This window comes from Neoarius graeffei, chromosome 5 (genome assembly GCF_027579695.1).
Source record: "Neoarius graeffei isolate fNeoGra1 chromosome 5, fNeoGra1.pri, whole genome shotgun sequence".
Lineage (NCBI taxonomy): Eukaryota > Metazoa > Chordata > Actinopteri > Siluriformes > Ariidae > Neoarius > Neoarius graeffei.
Genome location: NC_083573.1, coordinates 88474008 through 88495771, shown reverse-complemented (window position 1 = coordinate 88495771; position 21764 = coordinate 88474008). Strand labels below are relative to the sequence as shown.

Here is a 21764-nt window from a genome sequence, read left to right as displayed (position 1 = left end):
ATAGTGACGTTTGTCTCTTGTTGATGACGTGTAGGTTGCATGAATGCGACCTGTCCGGTCAGACTGCAGTCGCATGTGAAAATAACGGCTATACATCGGAATTAGGACCACATATCCAAGCAGCCTGGGTTGCATGTGAAAAAAATCGGATCTGTGTCGTTCAGATTGTCAATAACAAATCGGATACAGGTCGCATATGGGCAAAAAAATCGGATATGGGTCGTTTCAGGGTGCAGTCTGAACGTAGTCAATATGACAAGCAAAGAGCGCTTTTTCTCAGAGTTCCCTCTCCTCGAACAACGGGGATTTACACGGAAACGAAAGGAGCTATTTACAAAATTCTTGCACGTTGAGTGCTACAAGGCTCTCATGAACACATTGATGTATTTTTTTGTCCCTAGTGTAAAAAACGTGGACACTAGAGCGAGTTAAAAACAAGTGACATTTCTGATTTTGCAGTCACAGCGCAGCCAGGTTTATAATGGGAGTCTATGAGGCAGCGCGGCTGTCCTCTCCTTACTTTCAGGCTTCTCATTCAAAAACTGTAAATCCTATCGCTCAGGTAGACACATTGTGTGAATCAGGACAAGTGTGACTACAACTTTTGAGAAAATTGTGTGTGTAGAGTGAAAATTGTGGCTGAAAACACAGTTTAAATGAGAAAGTTAGAGCCTTTTTTTCAAGCTGCCTAAATTCCTGAGCCCCACTGGTGTGTAATGCAATAGACACCCATTATAAAGTCTGAATTTCTACAGATTTGTTCATGGTGTTTGATCTGTGACTGATCAAAAAGTAGGGCTGGGTTCAAAAGATCGATCTATGATCCGATATCGATTCACGTTCAAAAAAAACGAGATCGATTCAAAAATGTGTGGATCGATCTCTTCCAGGTGGCTATAGGCACTATTTTCTCGACCGCGCAAGGACCGCTATAAAAAGCGGGTGCCGGCAAACGAAACCGAAACTTAAGAACACGAGATGGCTGAAGCTGCACAGCTAAAATTACCGCCTGGCCTGAAAGCTGATGTATGGCATTACTTTGGATTCAAACGTTACGAGGACAGAGACGAAGTCGACAGAACAAAAGCAGTGTGCAAACTGTGCCACATAGAGGTAAAATATAGTGGCGATACAACCAATCTCCGCAACCACTTATCCAGGCACCACGCCGACACAGTTTTAGCTAAACCTGCGGCGAATCAAACTGCACTAGAGAAGGCATTTGGGGTTAAATTACATGCACAAACACATATGGGGCTGTTCCTGTCAATAGGGACAGTTTTTACTTTAAAGTGACAATGCAGCAATATCTAAGTAAATCGATATCGAATCGTGACCTTATGAATCGGAATTGAATCGATCCAGGAAATCTGGATCGATTCCCAGCCCTATCAAAAAGTATACAACCTAGCAAAAAAGTTGAATGCCAGATCTACACAGTAGAAGTTTGTCTACATTTTAAAGTTTGAATCATGTCTCTAGGTGAAAGCATGCCAGAGCAGCGGATGTTTGAAAAACATTGAAAATGTGCGATTTTTTTTTTTCAATTAATTCCATAGAAAATGAATGGGAAATTGTGTATGATAGAATGCTGAACAAAGTAATAGCATAGCGAGTCCGATCGAGCCGCACGTTTTGATGTATTGTTTGTCTGTGTGCGATGTACGATTATTGGGTTATTCAAAATTGAAATTTGTACAGAAGATGAAAAACGGAAGAACAAGAGTTTGCTGTGCTTTGCTCCCTATATGGGAGTCAATAGTTTGCAATGCATAGCACTGCATCACTAATAATAAACTCCTGTGCACGCAGTTCCCAGGATTAAATGTATTTTCCACAGACCATTTAGTTATTCACTTTACTCAAATACAAAGTAAAATGGCAGTAAATCTTCTTTCTTTTCTTGCGTATTGCATCATGAGGCGTTCCTGGCTTGTAAATCTCTTATTTTCGGTGCATGACACATTCACGCAGCTGAGCATGCTATGAATCAACAACGACACCGGTCTGCAGTGGGGCTACACAATTACACACTCAGCGAACATTTCTCCATTTGTGTATGCAAATACACTCCAACCACTCAGTTTGGCTTCATTTACAACCAACGGTGTCTTTTGATGCCAGCACGTAATTGAACGAGAGAAGACTGGTTTACCGGAGACAAAATAAGCGTTATCTCTGCTTCTGTTCCCTCTGATGTCGCCTCCGACGGCCCAGACACACTACTGCCTCTGCCGAGTGCGCGCGCACACACCGCATGTCGGGGCCGCGGATGAGTTACTCTCCCTTGATCAACGAAGTCGGCGGGGAATTTGTGGTTATTATCGGTACAAACTAGAGATGCACCGATTGCAAAATTCTTGGCCGATACCGATTTCCGGTTTTTGAGGGGGTCTGACCTGCCAAAACCGGTTTTACCGATACCGATTTTCTATCTAAGAAATCATTATAATCATACAATAGACACCATGTTTACTTGGCTTGAGAATAAAACATCAAAAATAAGATATAGTGAGTTTCAACAGTGCCCCCTGAGCAGATTTATTTAGAACACTGACCATAACATTCAGTCCAGTTTACAGGTCAATATAGGAAAAAAACTAAAATATTAAGACAAACAAAAGATAAAGTGCACCATGCACACTTGAAAACTGGTTCTCTAAGTAAATCACATTTTAGGCCTTTTATTTCTTTTCACATAAGTGCAGGATTTAATATAGGCCTAGGATAAAAAAAATAAAGTGCACCACATGCTCTTGTGACTCAACATTGACATTAAGCTCACGTTAGAAGTCCAAATGTCCGTCGTGAAACTGATCGGAGATTTGGTGGCGTTGAGTAGCTTGCGTATATGGCTTGAAACCTTCTCAAACAACTCTGGCAGCGCTGTATCAGAAAAGTATCGCCTACTTGGTAATTTGTACCGTGGACTCAGGTGTTTAATCAGGTTGACGAAGCCTTTATCCTGCACTACGCTGAACGGCTGGTCGTCCAGTGCCATGTACTCCATTATTTTTCGAGTGGTGGCATTAGACTTCTCAACACTCGTGTCGAACATAGGGGCGACGGTGGGGTGTTGTTGCTGTGACTCAGGTACATCCCTCTTAGTCTTAGCACTAGCAGCCGTGTCTTCTTTATACTTGCTAAACAAGCATGGGTGTTTCTTTTCCAAGTGGCGTCTTAAGTTGGTTGTTCCATAAGTCTTAGGCGTTGATCCTCCACGGCTTACTTTAGACTTACAAGCATTACACATAGCCTGTTTCGGTTCGTCCTGGCACACGGTAAAATATGTCCAGATCAACGACATCTTTGTTTTGCTTTGGTTCAGTTTTGAGCCGTCCGCGTTGAGCTGCTGCGCATGCGTGTCAGCGTGACCGGCCAAAAACCGGAAATGACGACAGTGACCGGCCGGTCACCGATTGGGCCGATTGGATAGAAAACCGGCCTTTTTGATCGGCGGCCGATTGACCGGTGCATCTCTAGTACAAACAGCGCGAATCACAACTTAAATGAGTGCGGTTCAGTTTGAAATTGTCAGTCCGTTAGATAAACATTTAATTTTATTAAAATCGAAAATTAATATTTAGAGCCTGTGGGCTACAAAAATAAGTCATTAAAGTAGCCGGCTGGACTTAATTGTGTAGTCGGCTGTGTGGCCGGCAGCCGGCGCTTGTGGAAAGCCCTGTCGAATCAGCTCTGCGCATGCGCCGTGCGGCACAAAAAAATGGCAGCCACCATGAAGGAAGGAGATCCAGAGTTTTCAAACATTTGCTTAAGTGTGAAATCGCAAAATGGTATTTTAGCGAACAACAAAATAGTCAAGATTCAGAAAAACAAATCATTCAGTGATCATTTTAATAGTGTAATTTCATCCGAACTAGGCCTAACGCTCGATTTAGAACTACAAAGGCTACGTTCACACTGCAGGCTGAAGTGACTCAAATCCGATCTTTTCGCCCATATGTGACCTGTATCCGATCTTTTATTGACAATATGAACGACACAGATCCGATTTTTTCAAATCCGACCCAGGCCGTTTGGATATGTGGTCCTAATTCCGATTCCTATCCGCTCTTTTCATATGCGACTTCAGTCTGAACCGCCAGGTCGCATTCATCCGACTTACACGTCATCGACAAGCCACAAACGTCACTATTCTGCGCTGAAGTAGGTGGCGGGTCTCTCAAAAAAGTTACAACAACATAGCGCATAATCACGGGCGCAGATAGAGGGTGGGACGAGTCATATTTAAATTCACCTCGTTCGGTCCCCCCCACTTATAGGGAGGAAAAAACGTCTATGCTGTCTTTCTTTGCATAAGGCAAACCTCACGGAAAAATCAAAAGACTAATTACCATTCGGTTTATTGAGGTGCACAGCAGTGTATACATAATTGCAACAACTCACATAAAACAAAACAAAGACTGATATTCGGTTGGTTGAGCTGCGCAGACTGCACAGGTTGCGAGCTTGAGCTTGGTTGCTATGGTTACTAACAACAAGTTTGACAGGCATATCGGGGTTGGTTTGCTGGCAGCTTTGTCCCCCCCAGTTTTTTGTCCCCCCCCAGTTCAAAAAACGTATCTGCGCCCCTGCGCATGACATCAATGCGAGGGACGCTTCGGGCTGTGAAGGTTCTGAATCTTCTCAATGGAAGGACGCAGAGGTTAGGGAGCTGATTTCCATTTGGGGGGATGCAGCTATTCAAGCTAGATTGGATGGGTCATACCGCAACCGGGCGGTTTTACTTCCGTCAACACTGGCCATGCTCACTGCGTGTGACGTCGTCGTATCCTGCAATGCGCATGCGGAACACTTTTAGGTCGCTTTTCGTTCATACTGAGGATCACATACAAGTCGCATATATTTGTTAATGTGAACGACCTCACAAAAAAATCGGATTTCACAAAAAAATCGGAATTGAGCATTAAGCCTTGCAGTGTGAACGTAGCGAAAAAGTCCGTGTGTCGGACATTTTAAGTACCTTTTGTAAAAGTTTTGCAAATGTTGCAGTCAGCATTTAAAATGCTAACTTAAAGTTTTTGTACAAGTTTCAGTTGATTAAACTGTCATTTTATTAAATGTGTCTGCTTTTGTAATAAAAAAGTACTGAAAGAAAAAGCAAACACAGCATTGCGATTTCTTATCCATCCATAAAAAAAAAAAAATCCCCCCCTCCCTACTGAAAACTTTTTTGCTCACCCGGTGGACAGGAAACGGATTTTTTTTAAGGATGGCCTCACATTGTTTAACTGTTGTTTTCTGCATTGTTGTTTGACCAAAGATGGAATTGAACAATTCTGCTTACAATGTGACTCCTCAAGCAGAGAAAATAATAATTAAAAAAACCTGTTGCATTGGATTGTGTGTGTGACTTTATTCACATTTTCACATTGGATTGAAACGTTGTGACTGCATTCTGATTGTCACGTAGTTACAAGTTTATCCTTATATTGTGTTCTGAGTGTGTGAATGCCTGTCAAGGAAAAGAAATGAAGTACTTCTACTAGAATAGTGTTTTCTGGTGAATGTTTACAAGAACAATAAGTTACATTAAATTATATAGTTTTTTTTTTCCAAAAGAGTACGTTTTTGCGTGACTTTAGATTTGGTCTTAATTTTTTTTGGAACATGGGATGAAAAAGTCTTAAATTTCACTTGGACAAACCTGTAGACACCCTGAGAACACACACCGCTTCTCCCGCTTGTTGACTAAGGAAGGGTTCGCGGACTTGAGGTCGCCCGTCTTAATGTTACAGCTGTCTTAACTTAAAACCTGCCAACTTTAATCTGGAGACTTAGAAATGTGACAATCGTAACGCTTCGTAAGCTCGTGTGGGCTAACTCACTTATAGAATACCGCTTCCATTCACTAACTTCTCTTACAAAACCGGAAGTGACATATATGACCGGACGCAACACACAGACACGACCGTGTCAAAATAACTGCACCATCAATGAATGTCGTGACAGGAAATGTATACATAGATATTAAATACAGTACAAAAATATAAACTCTTTAGGCAATTAAATGTTAAATACTGTATGACTGTGTACAAAATAAATGTTTTACTTTATTCACCTGCTTTGACCAGAACCCTTTGTGAATACAAACACAATTACAAAAACACACAACAGAAACATTCTGATAAACACAAACACACTCCACAGCTCACCCCACAGCTCCACAGCTCACCCCACAGCCCCACAGCTCACCCCACAGCTCCACATCTCACTCCATATCCCCACAGCTCCACATCTCACCCCACAGCTCACTCCATATCCCCACAGCTCACCCCACAGCTCCACATCTCACCCCACAGCTCACTCCATATCCCCACAGCTCACCCCACAGCTCCACAGCTCACCCCACAGCTCACCCCACAGCTCCACAGCTCACCCCACAGCTCCACAGCTCACCCCACAGCTCACTCCATATCCCCACAGCTCACCCCACAGCTCGCTCCACAGCTCACTCCAGATCTCACCCCACAGCTCACTCCATATCCCCACAGCTCACCCCACAGCTCCACATCTCACTCCATATCCCCACAGCTCACCCCACAGCTCCACAGCTCACTCCATATCCCCACAGCTCCACAGCTCACTCCATATCCCCACAGCTCACCCCACAGCTCCACAGCTCACTCCATATCCCCACAGCTCACCCCACAGCTCCACAGCTCACTCCATATCCCCACAGCTCCACATCTCACTCCATATCCCCACATCTCACCCCACAGTTCCACATCTCACTCCGTATCCCCACAGCTCCACATCTCACCCCACAGCTCCACATCTCACTCCGTATCCCCACAGCTCCACATCTCACCCCACAGCTCTACATCTCACCCCACAGCTCACTCCATATCCCCACAGCTCACTCCATATCCCCACAGCTCACTCCAGATCTCACTCCATATCTCCACAGCTCACTCCACAGCTCACTCCACATCTCTCCCCACAGCTCCACACCTCACCTCACCTCACAGCTCCACAGCTCACTCCAGATCTCACCCCACAGCCCCACATCTCACTCCATATCCCCACAGCTCACTCCAGATCTCACTCCATATCCCCACAGCTCACCCCACAGCTCCACATCTCACTCCATATCCCCAGATCTCACTCCATATCCCCACAGCTCACCCCACAGCTCCACATCTCACTCCATATCCCCACATCTCACTCCATATCCCCACAGCTCACTCCAGATCTCACTCCATATCCCCACAGCTCACCCCACAGCTCCACATCTCACTCCATATCCCCACAGCTCACTCCAGATCTCACTCCATATCCCCACAGCTCTACATCTCACTCCATATCCCCACAGCTCACTCCAGATCTCACTCCATATCCCCACAGCTCTACATCTCACTCCATATCCCCACAGCTCACTCTGGAGCTCACCCCACAGCTCACTCCATATCCCCACATCTCACCCCACAGCTCATTATCGCTTTATTATTATTATTATTATTATTATTATTATTTTGACAAACTGTCTCACTCTCCACTTCTCAGTCCACAACTCATTATATCTAATTTCAGTTTATTATTATTATTACTATTATTATTATTATTATCATTTTGACAAACTGTCTCACTCTCCACATCTCAGTCCAGAACTCATTATCTCAAATTTCAGATGATGATTATTATTATTATTATTATTATTATTATTATTATTAAAGGCGGTGCAGTGGTTAGTGCTGTCACCTCACTGCAAGAAGGTTCTGGGTTCCAACCTTTCTGTCTGGAGTTAGCATGTTCTCCCTGTGGATGTGCTCCGGTTTCCTCCCACATGCAGATTCAGACCTGGGGAGGTTTGGGATTTAAAAAAAAAAAAACGCACCCACTATGCCCGTTCATATATGCGGATCCGGATGATCCACTGTGGCAACTGAAATAATAATAATAAAGCAGATCAGCAGGCCAGACTAATTGGTGTGTGTGTGTGTGTCATGTAATTTTAAGTAAAATAAAATGTATAAACTGAAATACAGTGGTGCTTGAAAGTTTGTGAACCCTTTAGAATGTTCTATATTTCTGCATAAATATGACCGAAAACATCATGAGATTTTCACACAAGTCCTAAAAGTAGATAAAGAGAACCCAGTTAAACAAATGAGACAAAAATATTATACTTGGTCATTTATTTATTGAGGAAAATGATCCAATATTACATATCTGTGAGTGACAAAAGTATGTGAACCTCTAGGATTAGCAGTTAATTTGAAGGTGAAATTAGAGTCAGGTGTTTTCAATCAATGGGATGACAATCAGGTGTGAGTGGGCACCCTGCTTTATTTAAAGAACAGGGATCTATCAAAGTCTGATCTTCACAACACGTTTGTGGAAGTGTATCATTGCACGAACAAAGATGATTTCTGAGGATCTCAGAAAAATTGTTGATGCTCATCAGGCTGGAAAAGGCTACAAAACCATCTCTAAAGAGTTTGGACTCCACCAATCCACAGTCAGACAGATTGTGTACAAATGGAGGAAATTCAAGACCATTGTTACCCTCCCCAGGAGCGGTCGACCAACAAATGCCGCTTTTCCACTACCAATGCGGCTGAGTTGGGCTGAGCCGTGCCGTGCTGAGTTGGGCTGAGTCGAGCTGAGTGGGGCTGTTGGAGTTGCATTTCGACTACAACCGCGCTGAACCGTGCTGGCTGGAAGTGGGTGGACACATTGGGTGGAGTTAGCGAAAGTGGGTGGACGTCACGTGATGTCGTTAGGCGGCGCAAACAGTGACATCAGTGACCTTTTAAGCGGTAGTCTCACAACCCGGATAGTAAACAATAAACATGGAGGACATGGAGTCGTTAGTGTTGCTGGTCTTGGTGCTGTGGCTTGTTGTCACCGACAACGCCAACAGATACTGGCAAGAGCGTGTAGATGAGGCGAGGCGCATAAGGCTTCAGAAATTTTCGTAATTCTTCTTCTTCCGGGTTTACGGTGTTTACAGATCCCAGCGTGCTCGCAGGGCATGTGAGGACACTCCTCCTCACCAATCAGTGCACAGGGGAGTGTCTCCTCACACCCCTAGCCCCACTCGGCTCGGTTTGGCCCGCTTCAGCCCCACTCCAAAACCGTGCGAGTTTTGGGTGCTGAGTAGGGCTGAAGCGAGCTGAGTCGTGCTGTTCTGAGGTAGTCAAAACGCGAGCCGTGTCGGGCTGAAGCGAGCTGAAAAAGGGTAGTGGAAAAGGGCCAAAAGATCACTCCAAGAGCAAGGTGTGTAATAGTCAGCGAGGTCACAAAGGACCCCAGGGTAACGTCTAAGCAACTGAAGGCCTCTCTCACATTGGCTAATGTTAATGTTCATGAGTCCACCATCAGGAGAACACTGAACAACAATGGTGTGCATGGCAGGGTTGCAAGGAGAAAGCCACTGCTCTCCAAAAAGAACATTGCTGCTCGTCTGCAGTTTGCTAAAGATCACGTGGACAAGTCAGAAGGCTATTGGAAAAATGTTTTGTGGACGGATGAGACCAAAATAGAACTTTTTGGTTTAAATGAGAAGCGTTATGTTTGGAGAAAGGAAAATACTGCATTCCAGCATAAGAACCTTATCCCATCTGTGAAACATGGTGGTGGTAGTATCATGGTTTGGGCCTGTTTTGCTGCATCTGGGCCAGGACGGCTTGCCATCATTGATGGAACAATGAATTCTGAATTATACCAGTGAATTCTAAAGGAAAATGTCAGGACATCTGTCCATGAACTGAATCTCAAGAGAAGGTGGGTCATGCAGCAAGACAACGGCCCTAAGCACACAAGTCGTTCTACCAAAGAATGGTTAAAGAAGAATAAAGTTAATGTTTTGGAATGGCCAAGTCAAAGTCCTGACCTTATTCCAATTGAAATGTTGTGGAAGGACCTGAAGCCAGCAGTTCATGTGAGGAAACCCGCCAACATCCGAGAGTTGAAGCTGTTCTGTACGGAGGAACGGGCTAAAATCCCTCCAAGCCGGTGTGCAGGACTGATCAACAGTTACCGCAAACGTTTAGTTGCAGTTATTGCTGCACAAGGGGGTCACACCAGATACTGAAAGCAAAGGTTCACATACTTTTGCCACTCACAGATATGTAATATTGGATCATTTTCCTCAATAAATAAATGACCAAGTATAATATTTTTGTCTCATTTGTTTAACTGGGTTCTCTTTATCTACTTTTAGGACTTGTGTGAAAATCTCATGATGTTTTAGGTCATATTTATGCAGAAATATAGAAAATTCTAAAGGGTTCACAAACTTTCAAGCACCACTGTAAGATACGAGTTCTGGACTGAGAGATGAAGAGTGAGACAGTTTGTCATGTAGTAGTAAGCTGCACAAATTGACTTTACTGGTTTTTGTTGTAGAAAGTGCAGTCTTGCTGTCGTACCAGTCTAAAAAAAAAATTCAAATTTAACACTTAAAGATGGAAACAAACCGGTGAAATGACAGGAGCAATTTTTGAAAAATGCGACAATGTTGGAAAATAAAAAAGATGCATTCTTACCATCAAATACTTTTATTCCATATTTTACTGCACTTTTTTGTATTTTTTGGGGTTTTGCTTTCAAGTAGTTTTTATTTCGTCCTATTGCGTTTTATTTCGTTATAGCATGTTCTGCAACACGCTCCGCCATTTTGTTTTTCTCTACTCATGGTATACAGTGGGACAAAAAAGTATTTAGTCAGCCACCAATTGTGCAAGTTCTCCCACTTAAAAATATGAGAGAGACCTGTAATTTTCATCATAGGTACACTTCAACTATGAGGGACAGAATGGAGGGAAAGAGTCCAGGAAATCACATTGTGGGAGTTTTAATGAATTAATTGGTAAATTCCTCGGTAAAATAAGTATTTGGTCACCTACAAACAAGCAAGATTTCTGGCTCTCACAGACCTGTAACAACTTCTTTAAGAGGCTCCTCTGTCCTCCACTCGTTACCTGTATTAATGGCACCTGTTTGAACTCGTTATCAGTATAAAAGACACCTGTCCACAACCTCAGACAGTCACACTCCAAACTCCACTATGGCCAAGACCAAAGAGCTGTCAAAGGACACCAGAAACAAAAATTGTAGACCTGCACCAGGCTGGGAAGACTGAATCTGCAATAGGTAAGCAGCTTGGTGTGAAGAAATCAACTGTGGGAGCAATTATTAGAAAATGGAAGACAGACAAGACCACTGATAATCTCCCTCGATCTGGGGCTCCACGCAAGATCTCACCCTGTGGGGTCAAAATGATCACAAGAACGGTGAGCAAAAATCCCAGAACCACACGGGGGGACCTAGTGAATGACCTGCAGAGAGCTGGGACCAAAGTAACAAAGGCTACCATCAGTATCACACTACGCCGCCAGGGACTCAAATCCTGCAGTGCCAGATGTGTCCCCCTGCTTAAGCCAGTACACGTCCAGGCCCGTCTGAAGTTTGCTAGAGAGCATTTGGATGATCCAGAAGAGGATTGGGAGAATGTCATATGGTCAGATGAAACCAAAATAGAACTTTTTGGTAAAAACTCAACTTGTCGTGTTTGGAGGAGAAAGAATGCTGAGTTGCATCCAAAGAACACCATACCTACTGTGAAGCATGGGGGTGGAAACATCATGCTTTGGGGCTGTTTTTCTGCAAAGGGACCAGGACGACTGATCCGTGTAAAGGAAAGAATGAATGGGGCCATGTATCGTGAGATTTTGAGTGAAAACCTCCTTCCATCCGCAAGGGCATTGAAGATGAAACGTGGCTGGGTATTTCAGCATGACAATGATCCCAAACACACCGCCCGGGCAACGAAGGAGTGGCTTCATAAGAAGCATTTCAAGGTCCTGGAGTGGCCTAGCCAGTCTCCAGATCTCAACCCCATAGAAGATCTTTGGAGGGAGTTGAAAGTCTGTGTTGCCCAGCGACAGCCCCAAAACATCACTGCTCTAGAGGAGATCTGCATGGAGGAATGGGCCAAAATACCAGCAACAGTGTGTGAAAACCTTGTGAAGACTTACAGAAAACGTTTGACCTCTGTCATTGCCAACAAAGGGTATATAGCAAAGTATTGAGATGAACTTTTGTTATTGACCAAATACTTGTTTTCCACCATAATTTGCAAATAAATTCTTTAAAAATCAGATAATGTGATTTTCTGGATTTTTTTTTTCTCATTCTGTCTCTCATAGTTGAAGTGTACCCATGATGAAAATTACAGGCCTCTCTCATCTTTTTAAGTGGGAGAACTTGCACAATTGGTGACTAAATACTTTTTTGCCCCACTGTATGAGCTGATAGTTTAGTAATAGAGTAGCCAATCAGAGCGTGCGATTGCTCATATCCAGTGAAATGTGGATAGATATTATTTTTTATATATTATACTGGGCGGCACGGTGGTGTAGTGGTTAGCGCTGTCGCCTCACAGCAAGAAGGTCCTGGGTTCGAGCCCCGTGGCCGGCGAGGGCCTTTCTGTGTGGAGTTTGCATGTTCTCCCCGTGTCCGCGTGGGTTTCCTCCGGGTGCTCCGGTTTCCCCCACAGTCCAAAGACATGCAGGTTAGGTTAACTGGTGACTCTAAATTGACCGTAGGTGTGAATGTGAGTGTGAATGGTTGTCTGTGTCTATGTGTCAGCCCTGTGATGACCTGGCGACTTGTCCAGGGTGTACCCCGCCTTTCGCCCGTAGTCAGCTGGGATAGGCTCCAGCTTGCCTGCGACCCTGTAGGACAGGATAAAGCGGCTAGAGATAATGAGATGAGATATACTCGTAGGTTACCTGGTGTGGTTCGGGTTTTGAAAAATTCTAGGTTGCCACCAGACTTCCATGTTAAATTTGGTGAAGATCCATCAAGAAACAGTGATGTTAACCTAAGACAAAAAAAAACATTCAAACATCCACCACCCAGGGGCCCAGTGGGGACTAAATATGAAATTTCTAAGTTCTGCTAAACTGTGGCTCTCTTCTGTACCTATGTGTCAAGTTTAGTGAAGATCTGTCGAGAGTTTTTGTTCACGAATCTAACATGAAAGACATTGAGGGAGGGGGTGGGTGGATGCTGTGCCCCCCAGGAACCTCCCTGGGGCCCGTACATGAATTTTTGTTAATATCTGCAAGATTCCGGGTCATCCCCAGACCTACTTGCCAAATTTGGTGAAAATCTGTTGAGAAATGGCGACGTTGGTTCAAGACAAACAAACTTTGCCGCTTATTGTATAAAGAAAGAAAAGAGACACACACACACACACACACACACACCTTTTTCTTGTTTTTTTCCTATTCCTTTGATTTTTTTCCTATCCATTTCTTTCCTTCCTTTTTTCACTCCCTCACTTTGACTTTAATAGTCTAAAAAGGTAATTTTATACATTTCTAACGAAGTCCTTATTCTCCAACAATGAAGAGTTGGTGGGTTTATTTAAAAAAAAAAAATTCAACTTGAGGCTAAGAAAAAAAGATTGTGGATGCTTCCACTTTTTCTTGTTCCATGTTTAACGTGTTGTTTTATGACCCAACATTAGATTTGGAATTCTGCGTTACTCATTGCTTTACCTCCAGTATCATATCTGGGATATGAAACACTCCGGAGAGTGTCTTGGGTAACGGCGGTGTTGGCACTTGACAAAGGTACTGCTTTATTAAAAACAGGATGTGTCAGGATAAAGGAAACAGAGGAAAATATATCTGACTCCAGCCTCTCCTTTTCCCTTGTGTCCAGCTGAGGAAGTTGTAGAACAAGCCGACTACTTATACAGCTGTGGAGAAACGGAGAAACTTTACCAGCTCCTGCTGCAGTATAAGGACAGGTAGGAAATACGCTTTCCTCTTATTCTCAGATGGGAATGAATTTCGACTTCCTGGACATGACTAACAGGCAGCGTGTGGTGGCAGAAAGAAAGAGGAGTGTTACTCACAGGCAATGTCCTGAAGAGCTGAACTTGTTTAGGTTACGACAGACTACAGATCTGGAATAAATTATCGATAAGGACCTGGGGAAAGTTCAAGGATACGGATGTTCTGTTGTCAAAGCAAAAACTGCTTGTACCTTGTTAACCTTGACGAATTAGTGCCGAAGTGCAAAGCAATATTAAAAAATTGCAGTCAAAATTGAATTTAAAAAACCCCACTCAAGCATTGCAGAGAGATGAATTTATTAAGAGTTAGAGAGAAATGCAAAAATACAGTCGTCGGTTTATGACGGGGGTCTTGTCACAACTTGGAGTTGTGAGAGTGAAGCTAAAAAATGTAAACAGTCATTTTGATGGATTACATTACAGGTATTTATCAGACGCTCTTCTCCAGAGCAGCCTGGGGACCAATTCAGGGGCACTTCAGGCATTCCTGCTGGTTTAGGGAATCAAACCAATGACCTTTTTGGTCCCGAAGCTGCTTCTCTAACCATCATGGCATGGATGTAAGCAAGATCTGCATAACGGCACTAAGGCCATCTTTAAAAAAAAATCCGTTTCCTGTCCACCGGCTGAGCAAAAAAAATTTTCAGTAGGGAGGGAGGGATTTTTTTTTTTTTTTTACTATATGGATGGATAAGAAATCGCAATGCTGTGTTTGCTTTTTCTTTCAGTACGTTTTTATTACAAAAGCAGACACGTAATAAAATATGACCGTTTAATCAACTGAAACTTGTACAAAAACTTTAAGTTAGCATTTTAAATGCTGACTGCAACATTTGCAAAACTTTTACAAAGGTACTTAAAATGTCCGACACACGGACTTTTTGTAGTTCTAAATCGAGCGTTAGGCCGAGTTCGGATGAAATTACACTATTAAAATGATCACTGAATGATTTGTTTTTCTGAATCTTTACTATTTTGTTGTTCGCTAGAATACCATTTTGCGATTTCACACTTAAGCAAATGTTTGAAAACTCCGGATCTCCTTCCTTCATGGTGGCTGCCATTTTTTTGTGCCGCACGGCGCATGCGCAGAGCTGATTCGACAGGGCTTTCCACAAGCGCCGGCTGCCCGCCATACAGCTGACTACACAATTAAGTCCAGCCGGCTACTTTAATGACTTATTTTTGTAGCCCACAGGCTCTAAATATTAATTTTCGATTTTAATAAAATTAAATGTTTATCTAACGGACTGACAATAATGTCAAACTGAACCGCACTCATTTAAGTTGTGATTCGCGCTGTTTGTACCGATAATAACCACAAATTCCCCACCGACTTCGTTGATCAAGGGAGAGTAACTCATCCGCGGCCCCGACATGCGGTGTGCGCGCGCGCACTCGGCGGAGGCAGTAGTGTGTCAGAGGGAACAGAAGCAGAGATGACGCTTATTTTGTCTCCGGTAAACCAGTCTTCTCTCGTTCAATTACGTGCTGGCATCAAAAGACACCGTTGGTTGTAAATGAACCCAAACTGAGTCGTTGGAGTAGCCTAGTAAACTAGACCCACCCGCCTAGTGGCCAAAAATATTTTTGCCTAGCGAGTGGGTCTAACCTCGCACCATATAAACAAAAACACCCCGGGCATCAAATCGTGCCTGCCAATCACAACGCAAGGTTTTTGTTTGGATTCTTTGGGCGGGCTTTTGCAGGAGTGACGACAAAGCTGCGCGACGCTAGAGAAAGCACAACAGGAAAGATGGCTACGGCTAGTGAACAGCGCGCGTTTGACTCCGCTTTGGAATCAGTTTTAGAAGAATTAGACTTGGAGTTTTCGTTGAAACATGAGCAGGAAGAGGCTCTCCGCTCATTCCTTTTCAAGAAGGACGTTTTCGCTGTTTTGCCGACCGGCTATGGCAAAAGTCTGATCTACCAGCTGGCTCCGCTCGTAGCCAAAAGGATGGGGCTAGTTTGTGCAGTACGAAGAATTAATAAACAGCTTTGAAACATTACTTTTTGATTGTTTCTTATTTTCCCGTTATTTTAAATTTAAGGGAAATTATTTCACCAAACACCACTAAATAAAAACTCTCAAAAACAGTTTAAGCAAACCCTTGAAAAACACTTGAAAAAAATGTGTATGTGGTACAGACTCCAAACTTGTGGTCATTATCTCCAAACTTCTTAATATCTAGAACCTGTTTATTAATTAATACGCATTTTGAAAAAGTTATTTATTTCAAGGCCTCCCCCACTGCTTTCTGTCGCTCTGACTACGTCACAGTCACTGTTGCGCTGATTGGTCAGAGCGTTGGCCTATACGCACAGAGACCGTTTGAAAGACAGCGGTTTGTTCCTCCCACACCCTTCAGAAATGTCTACGGATCGAGGCCAGACTAAATATTCACATTTAGTCTGGCTTGCCAGGCTAGCATTGGAGTGTATTTTCATACACAAATGAGAAATGTTGGCTGAGTGTGTAATTGTGTAGCCCCACTGCAGACCGTTGTCGTTGTTAATTCGTAGCATGCTCAGCTGCGTGAATGTGTCATGCACCGAAAATAAGAGATTTACAAGCCAGGAACGCCTCATGATGCAATACACAAGAAAAGAAAGAAGATTTACTGCCATTTTACTTTGTATTTGAGTAAAGTGAATAAATAAATGGTCTGTGGAAAATACATTTAATCCTGGGAACTGCGTGCACAGGAGTTTATTTTGTGTTTACTCCCCCCCGGCTGGCTACTTATTTGTCATGGCTGGCTAGTATGAGCCTTAGTGGAAAGCCCTGGGAATGCAGAAATGTCAAGTTCGATTTTAGATTTACGAACCCGAAAAAAACGTCGAAAAACCGGCGTTAAAAAAAAAAAATTTCAACCGCACAAACGGCACTCACCCGGCCGGTGGACCGGAAACAGAACATTTTTTAATAGTGGCCTAACGCAAGGCAGTGGAAGCTGGACTAATGCTGATTAAAAGCCAAACATGATCAGCTTTTGAAGCATTGAGATGGCTTCTTGGATGAACTTTTATAACCATCCAAGAGCCAACACGTCACCTTTACAAGCACTGAGACAAAGTGAGGTCATTTTTATTGATTGGAGAAAAAAAATGGCAGTAAAAATCATCTCCACTTTGCATCAGCGTTTCTCTACGAATCGAGCAAATTCTTCTGCCCACACTTCCGTGAAAAACAGATACAGAGCCCGTTTCGGAAGACAGTTTTCGATGGTCCATGTGCCATACAGTACTAAACCACGTCTGGGACGTGTCCGAGTGCCCTTGGAGTCCTTGTCCCATTACGTGAGGAAGTAAGTTGTCGTGACGTACAGTATTTCTAACCATAAAAATGGATCACGCTGAGAAAAAGGTTAAGAACTGAGGATTTTATTTATATAACTTTGGTGAATCAACTCTGCCTGTTTAATAAACCTCACGTTAAAGCAGTGCTCTGACAAAGTTTTCTGGTCTCGCCCATGACCTGGACCTCCAGTTACTTGTGTGTGGTTCTGTTAGATACAGACCATTCGTTTCAGTGCAGTCTCACGACGTCATGGAAATAAAGTTGACGCCTCGTTATGTCCGTAACCTGCGATCCTTCAAGTGTTTTTAAAATAATTATAGATCATCTCTAATCACTGTATACATAAAGAATAATAGTGAGAGAAACCCCTTTCAAAAATTCTAACCCATATACTGAAGGATGCGTTTTTGTTTGAGTAAAGCAGCCTCCGTCATGTCATTAGTGATGATGCAGAGTTCCTGTGGAGACTGGCTCGAGCTTCACGTGACCTCGCTTTGCTGCCCATCACCACTACTGCCCAGAAGAAGAAACTCCTTTACGAGGCATTCGACTACGCCAAAAAAGCCCTGGAGAAAAACGAAGCCTGCTTTGCTGCACACAAAGTATGACGTGCCTTAGTGTTACATCAGGGTTTTTTTTAACATGTAAAAACAAAAAAAAAACCCACCAAATATCTTTTTTTCTTGCCTTTTCAAGTGGTATGCCATTTGCATGAGTGATACCGGAGAGTATGACGGGATCAAGGTTAAAATTGGAAATTCCTTCATCATTAAGGAGCATCTGGAGGTAAGCTGATCGGTGCTATAAATATAGCCGTCGTTATTGGTGCTGTCTGCAAGGCACAAACAATCCATGTTTGCTTTTAGGAAAAAAAAACACCTTTCAGAACTTTTTTTTATTTTAAATAATTGTATTTTATTTTGCAAAAATCAGAAAATGCAAAAATCAGATTTGTAATTTCCTCAGGAATGTGCGTGTTGTTTCCACAGAGGGCGATTGAGCTAAATCCGAAAGATGCCACTTCTATCCACATCCTGGGCTATTGGTAAGTACATGGCTGCTGCTGGGTGAAGAAACCGACTTCAAATTTTTCCTCACGTCATGGGGACAATGGAAACGAACACGGCTGCAACTATCGGATTGGATTTGTTTTTCCTTCCTTAGGTGTTTTGCCTTTGCTGAATTGCCATGGTACCAGCAGAAAATCGCAGCAGTTCTTTTCGCGTCGCCACCAACTTCGACTTATGAGGAGGTAAAATGCTGAGCAGAACATCGACGTCTGCATGTTTGATCCATCGCGATATGAAAAGGACAGAACATTACTGACTTAAATCTATGCTTTGGCATTTACAAACTGGAATTGAAATAGACTTCTCAACCACGTTAACTTGTTTAGGTTCTTGGTTCTAAACCACTCCAGTGTAGCTTAAAGCAGATACGCAGAGCCATGGCCTCACTTTCATTTATAAATGCCTTGAGACCTCAAGAATGGCACAGGAGTAGTTTTAAGCGCTAATAAATCTAATATAGTAATTATGATTAAAGTGATTTATATAGGTAGTGGTCTGAGTGAATGACCTTGAGATCCGTAACATCACAGCAGGAAGTCTATCGGTCTCCTCGCCATTTCTGCTATACTAAAACACACAGCTGACTGCAACTCCGATCCTCCATTTTGAGCTAATTTATCACCATGCCACGTAGATGTGTTGCTGGCGGGTGCAGCGACACGACAGAAGGTGGATTTACGTTGCATTCACGACCCAAGAATGTTCAAACTGCAAAGGTTTGGACGCGTTTTGCGAGAAGTTCACGGGCACATTGGGCGCCTATGAAGTGGTCTCTACTCTGCTCTACACATTTTACTGAAGACTCGTACGAGACCTCTGATCTGTTGAGGAGCGTTGGCTATAAGTCTGTATTGAAAGAGGGTGCAGGACCAACAATTAGAGAAAACAAGAAAAGGAAAGTATTTATTTTAGTGATGCACGATATGAAAAATTTCAACCGATAATTTCCTGCTTCTCATGGCCGATACCGATAACCAATAAGTTAATATTTTTATATTTAATATGATCTTCATATAATTTGCAGTTTTCAGTGATGAAAAACTGATATTTTAGTAGCTCTGGCATATCTATAACAGCAAACAAAAGTTTTGGCTCTTCAAGTGTTAATTTTTTTTTTTTTTAATGTCACAAATATACTAAGTAACTTTAAAAACGCACAATGGAATTCAACACGATATCACTTTAGATCCATGCATATATTTGAAATTTATGATATTGTATGTAATGCACACACATCTTGAAACATCGATAAAGGACATTTATTGTCAAACTCAAGAATTAATTCACAATAAAAAAATTCAAAGTGACAGTTGGTCCATGTTCGGACCGTCATGCTGGAGATTCTGGGTCTGTGTCGTCCAGGGGTCTCAGCAGCAGTGACTGAGGGTGTCAGGAATCTGTCACGGAGGTGAGCTAGCCTGATGTGCTGATCCTGAACTGGCGTCGTGACTCGAGGCTGACCAGGGCGTGGACGATCCCTGGTGCTCCCTGTCTGTCTGTAACGCTGACTCAAACGGGAAACGGTCGAATGATGAACACTGAAGTGCCGGGCGACCTCTGTCTGTGTACTTCCGGCACGCAACATCCCGATGGCCTGTTCACGTTGATTTTGGCTTAGGCGTGGCATCTTCAATAATGACAATTTTCCCATCATTTCCCCCGGGTATTTATAGGCAAGATTGTGTGTGTACAGTGTATGCAAAATTTGTTTGAAAATTAAAGCCTGTCCATGTCATTGACTACCCGAGTCATATTGTACGTTATTGAGTACAACTCCCTTAAATTCTGATTCGAGCACAGATTTGGAACTTATTCGGGCGGAACGAAGTTATTTTTCCATTGTGATATATTTCTTTTCTTCTTGAGATAAACTCGGCACGAATTCAGCAAGTTTTATCAATGTGCGTTTTTAAAGTTACTTAGCGTATTTGTAAATAACAATAACAGCAGCAAAAGACACTCACAGGCCAAAACATTTACCATATGAAATGAATAAATCAAATGCACTGACGTATCAAATAATTACACAATTAAAACAAAAAAAAAATGCATCAGTTGAAAATTGTTTAACGGAACTATGACTGGTTTATCTGCAAATAACAAAATTCATATTCAACTATTTATGCATAAGCAATACATCTATTCAACCTGAAGTGCATGAGGATGAGGTAGGTATTTGTGGAGTTAAGTTTCAAACACAAAATTATATGCATTGACGCGTCAACCTCAACTTCAAAAAATCGAATCAAATAAATAAAAGAAACCGCATCCTCAAAAATAAAGTGAATCATCATCAAGGTTTACAGAAGTATTAATGCTTTGACTGCATTAGTTCAAAAATAATAATAATAATAATAAAAAACTTCAAATGATTTCCACTTTCTACTCAACATTTCTTAACCTCCCCCCAAACTATCTTTTTACTCGTCACTGTGTCTAATGTCTACATTGTCTTTTTTTCTATTTGCTAGCTGAGGGCAACAGTGGGAGATTTTTCTTAACAAAAAGAAGCATCTCTGCCTTCTCACATCCAATTCGGTTTCTTTTTTCATCAATAACATTTGCAGCAGCAGAAAACAAACGTTCACTGTCTATGCTGGTGCAAGGGGAGGACAAGTATTTCCGTGCGAGTGAGGCAAGGTCCGGGAACAGGGTTTTGTTGCTTCTTCAGTACTCCATGGGGCTCTCGGATCGAGGAATCGTGGGCTCTGAGAGATAGGCTTGAGTCTAAAGTAGTAGAACAATAACAAAAGAACAAAAACTAAATTATATATTTAACATTGTTTTGGTATATTTTATCAGAGATAGCCAAAGCTTTATTTAAACAATAAATTAATTACCTGCTGATCTGTTTGGCTTTGGGTCAGCCCTTTTGTGTGGTTTTCTTGAAGGATTTCTTCATACATTGTCAGCAGGGAAACATTGTTGTTGTCATCTGCCTTGGTTTTCTTCTCCTTTGGCTCAACATTTTCTGCTGATGTTGCACATCTCACCTGGGCCTGCAACACTTCTGCTGCTTCCCTTTTCGTTGCTTGGTCAGAATAGCAGTCCTTATAGACCCCTTCGCAGTAAACGTCATTCATGCGTAAGAGGAAATTGCACGCGCAGCCTGGACCCAAAAAAGACTCAGCGACGGTAGAGACAAGAAGAAATATTTGGAAGAAATACCTAGTTGTTGTGTTGTCGGGTGTCAGAATCGTAGCAGTGATGGGGTTAAAATGTACAGAATTCCAGCAGGATCTCACCCATTCCAAAAAAATCGCCAACGTCTATGGCTACAAGCCATCAAACATGTAGACTGGGATGAAAGCACCATCAAAAATGCGCGGGTTTGCAGCGCCCACTTCATCACAGGTAAGATCAGGCTATTTATTAAATCTTTCTTTTTCTAGTCTTCGTTTATTGATGTAGCAAAATACTTTGGTAACGTTTGTCTGATTAGCTGGGTCATAGTTACACAATGTAATGAATATTGTTAGCATGTTAACTTAGCTTTGCATGCAATTTTGTTTGTAGGAGAGGTCTCGCTTGACTCAAGCAGTCCAGATTTTGTGCC

At 42.6% G+C, this 21764-nt stretch overlaps 2 protein-coding genes across 2 annotated transcripts in view; one reads left to right on the top strand and one right to left on the bottom strand.

Annotated features, from left to right (window-relative positions):
- eci2 (enoyl-CoA delta isomerase 2) overlaps positions 1–5865 on the bottom strand; it is a 56490-nt gene extending 50625 nt beyond the window's left edge. The window contains exon 1 of the mRNA XM_060922504.1: positions 5669–5865. The gene's annotated coding sequence lies outside the window, so the exon portion shown is untranslated. The remainder of the gene's footprint in view (positions 1–5668) is intronic.
- Positions 1–21764, top strand: part of rmdn1 (regulator of microtubule dynamics 1) — a 38712-nt gene that overhangs the window by 6566 nt on the left and 10382 nt on the right. Inside the window, exons 2-7 of the mRNA XM_060922509.1 lie at positions 13505–13610; positions 13702–13789; positions 17581–17740; positions 17835–17924; positions 18128–18183; positions 18303–18390. Coding sequence (XP_060778492.1) covers positions 13505–13610; positions 13702–13789; positions 17581–17740; positions 17835–17924; positions 18128–18183; positions 18303–18390 — 588 coding nt within the window. The remainder of the gene's footprint in view (positions 1–13504; positions 13611–13701; positions 13790–17580; positions 17741–17834; positions 17925–18127; positions 18184–18302; positions 18391–21764) is intronic.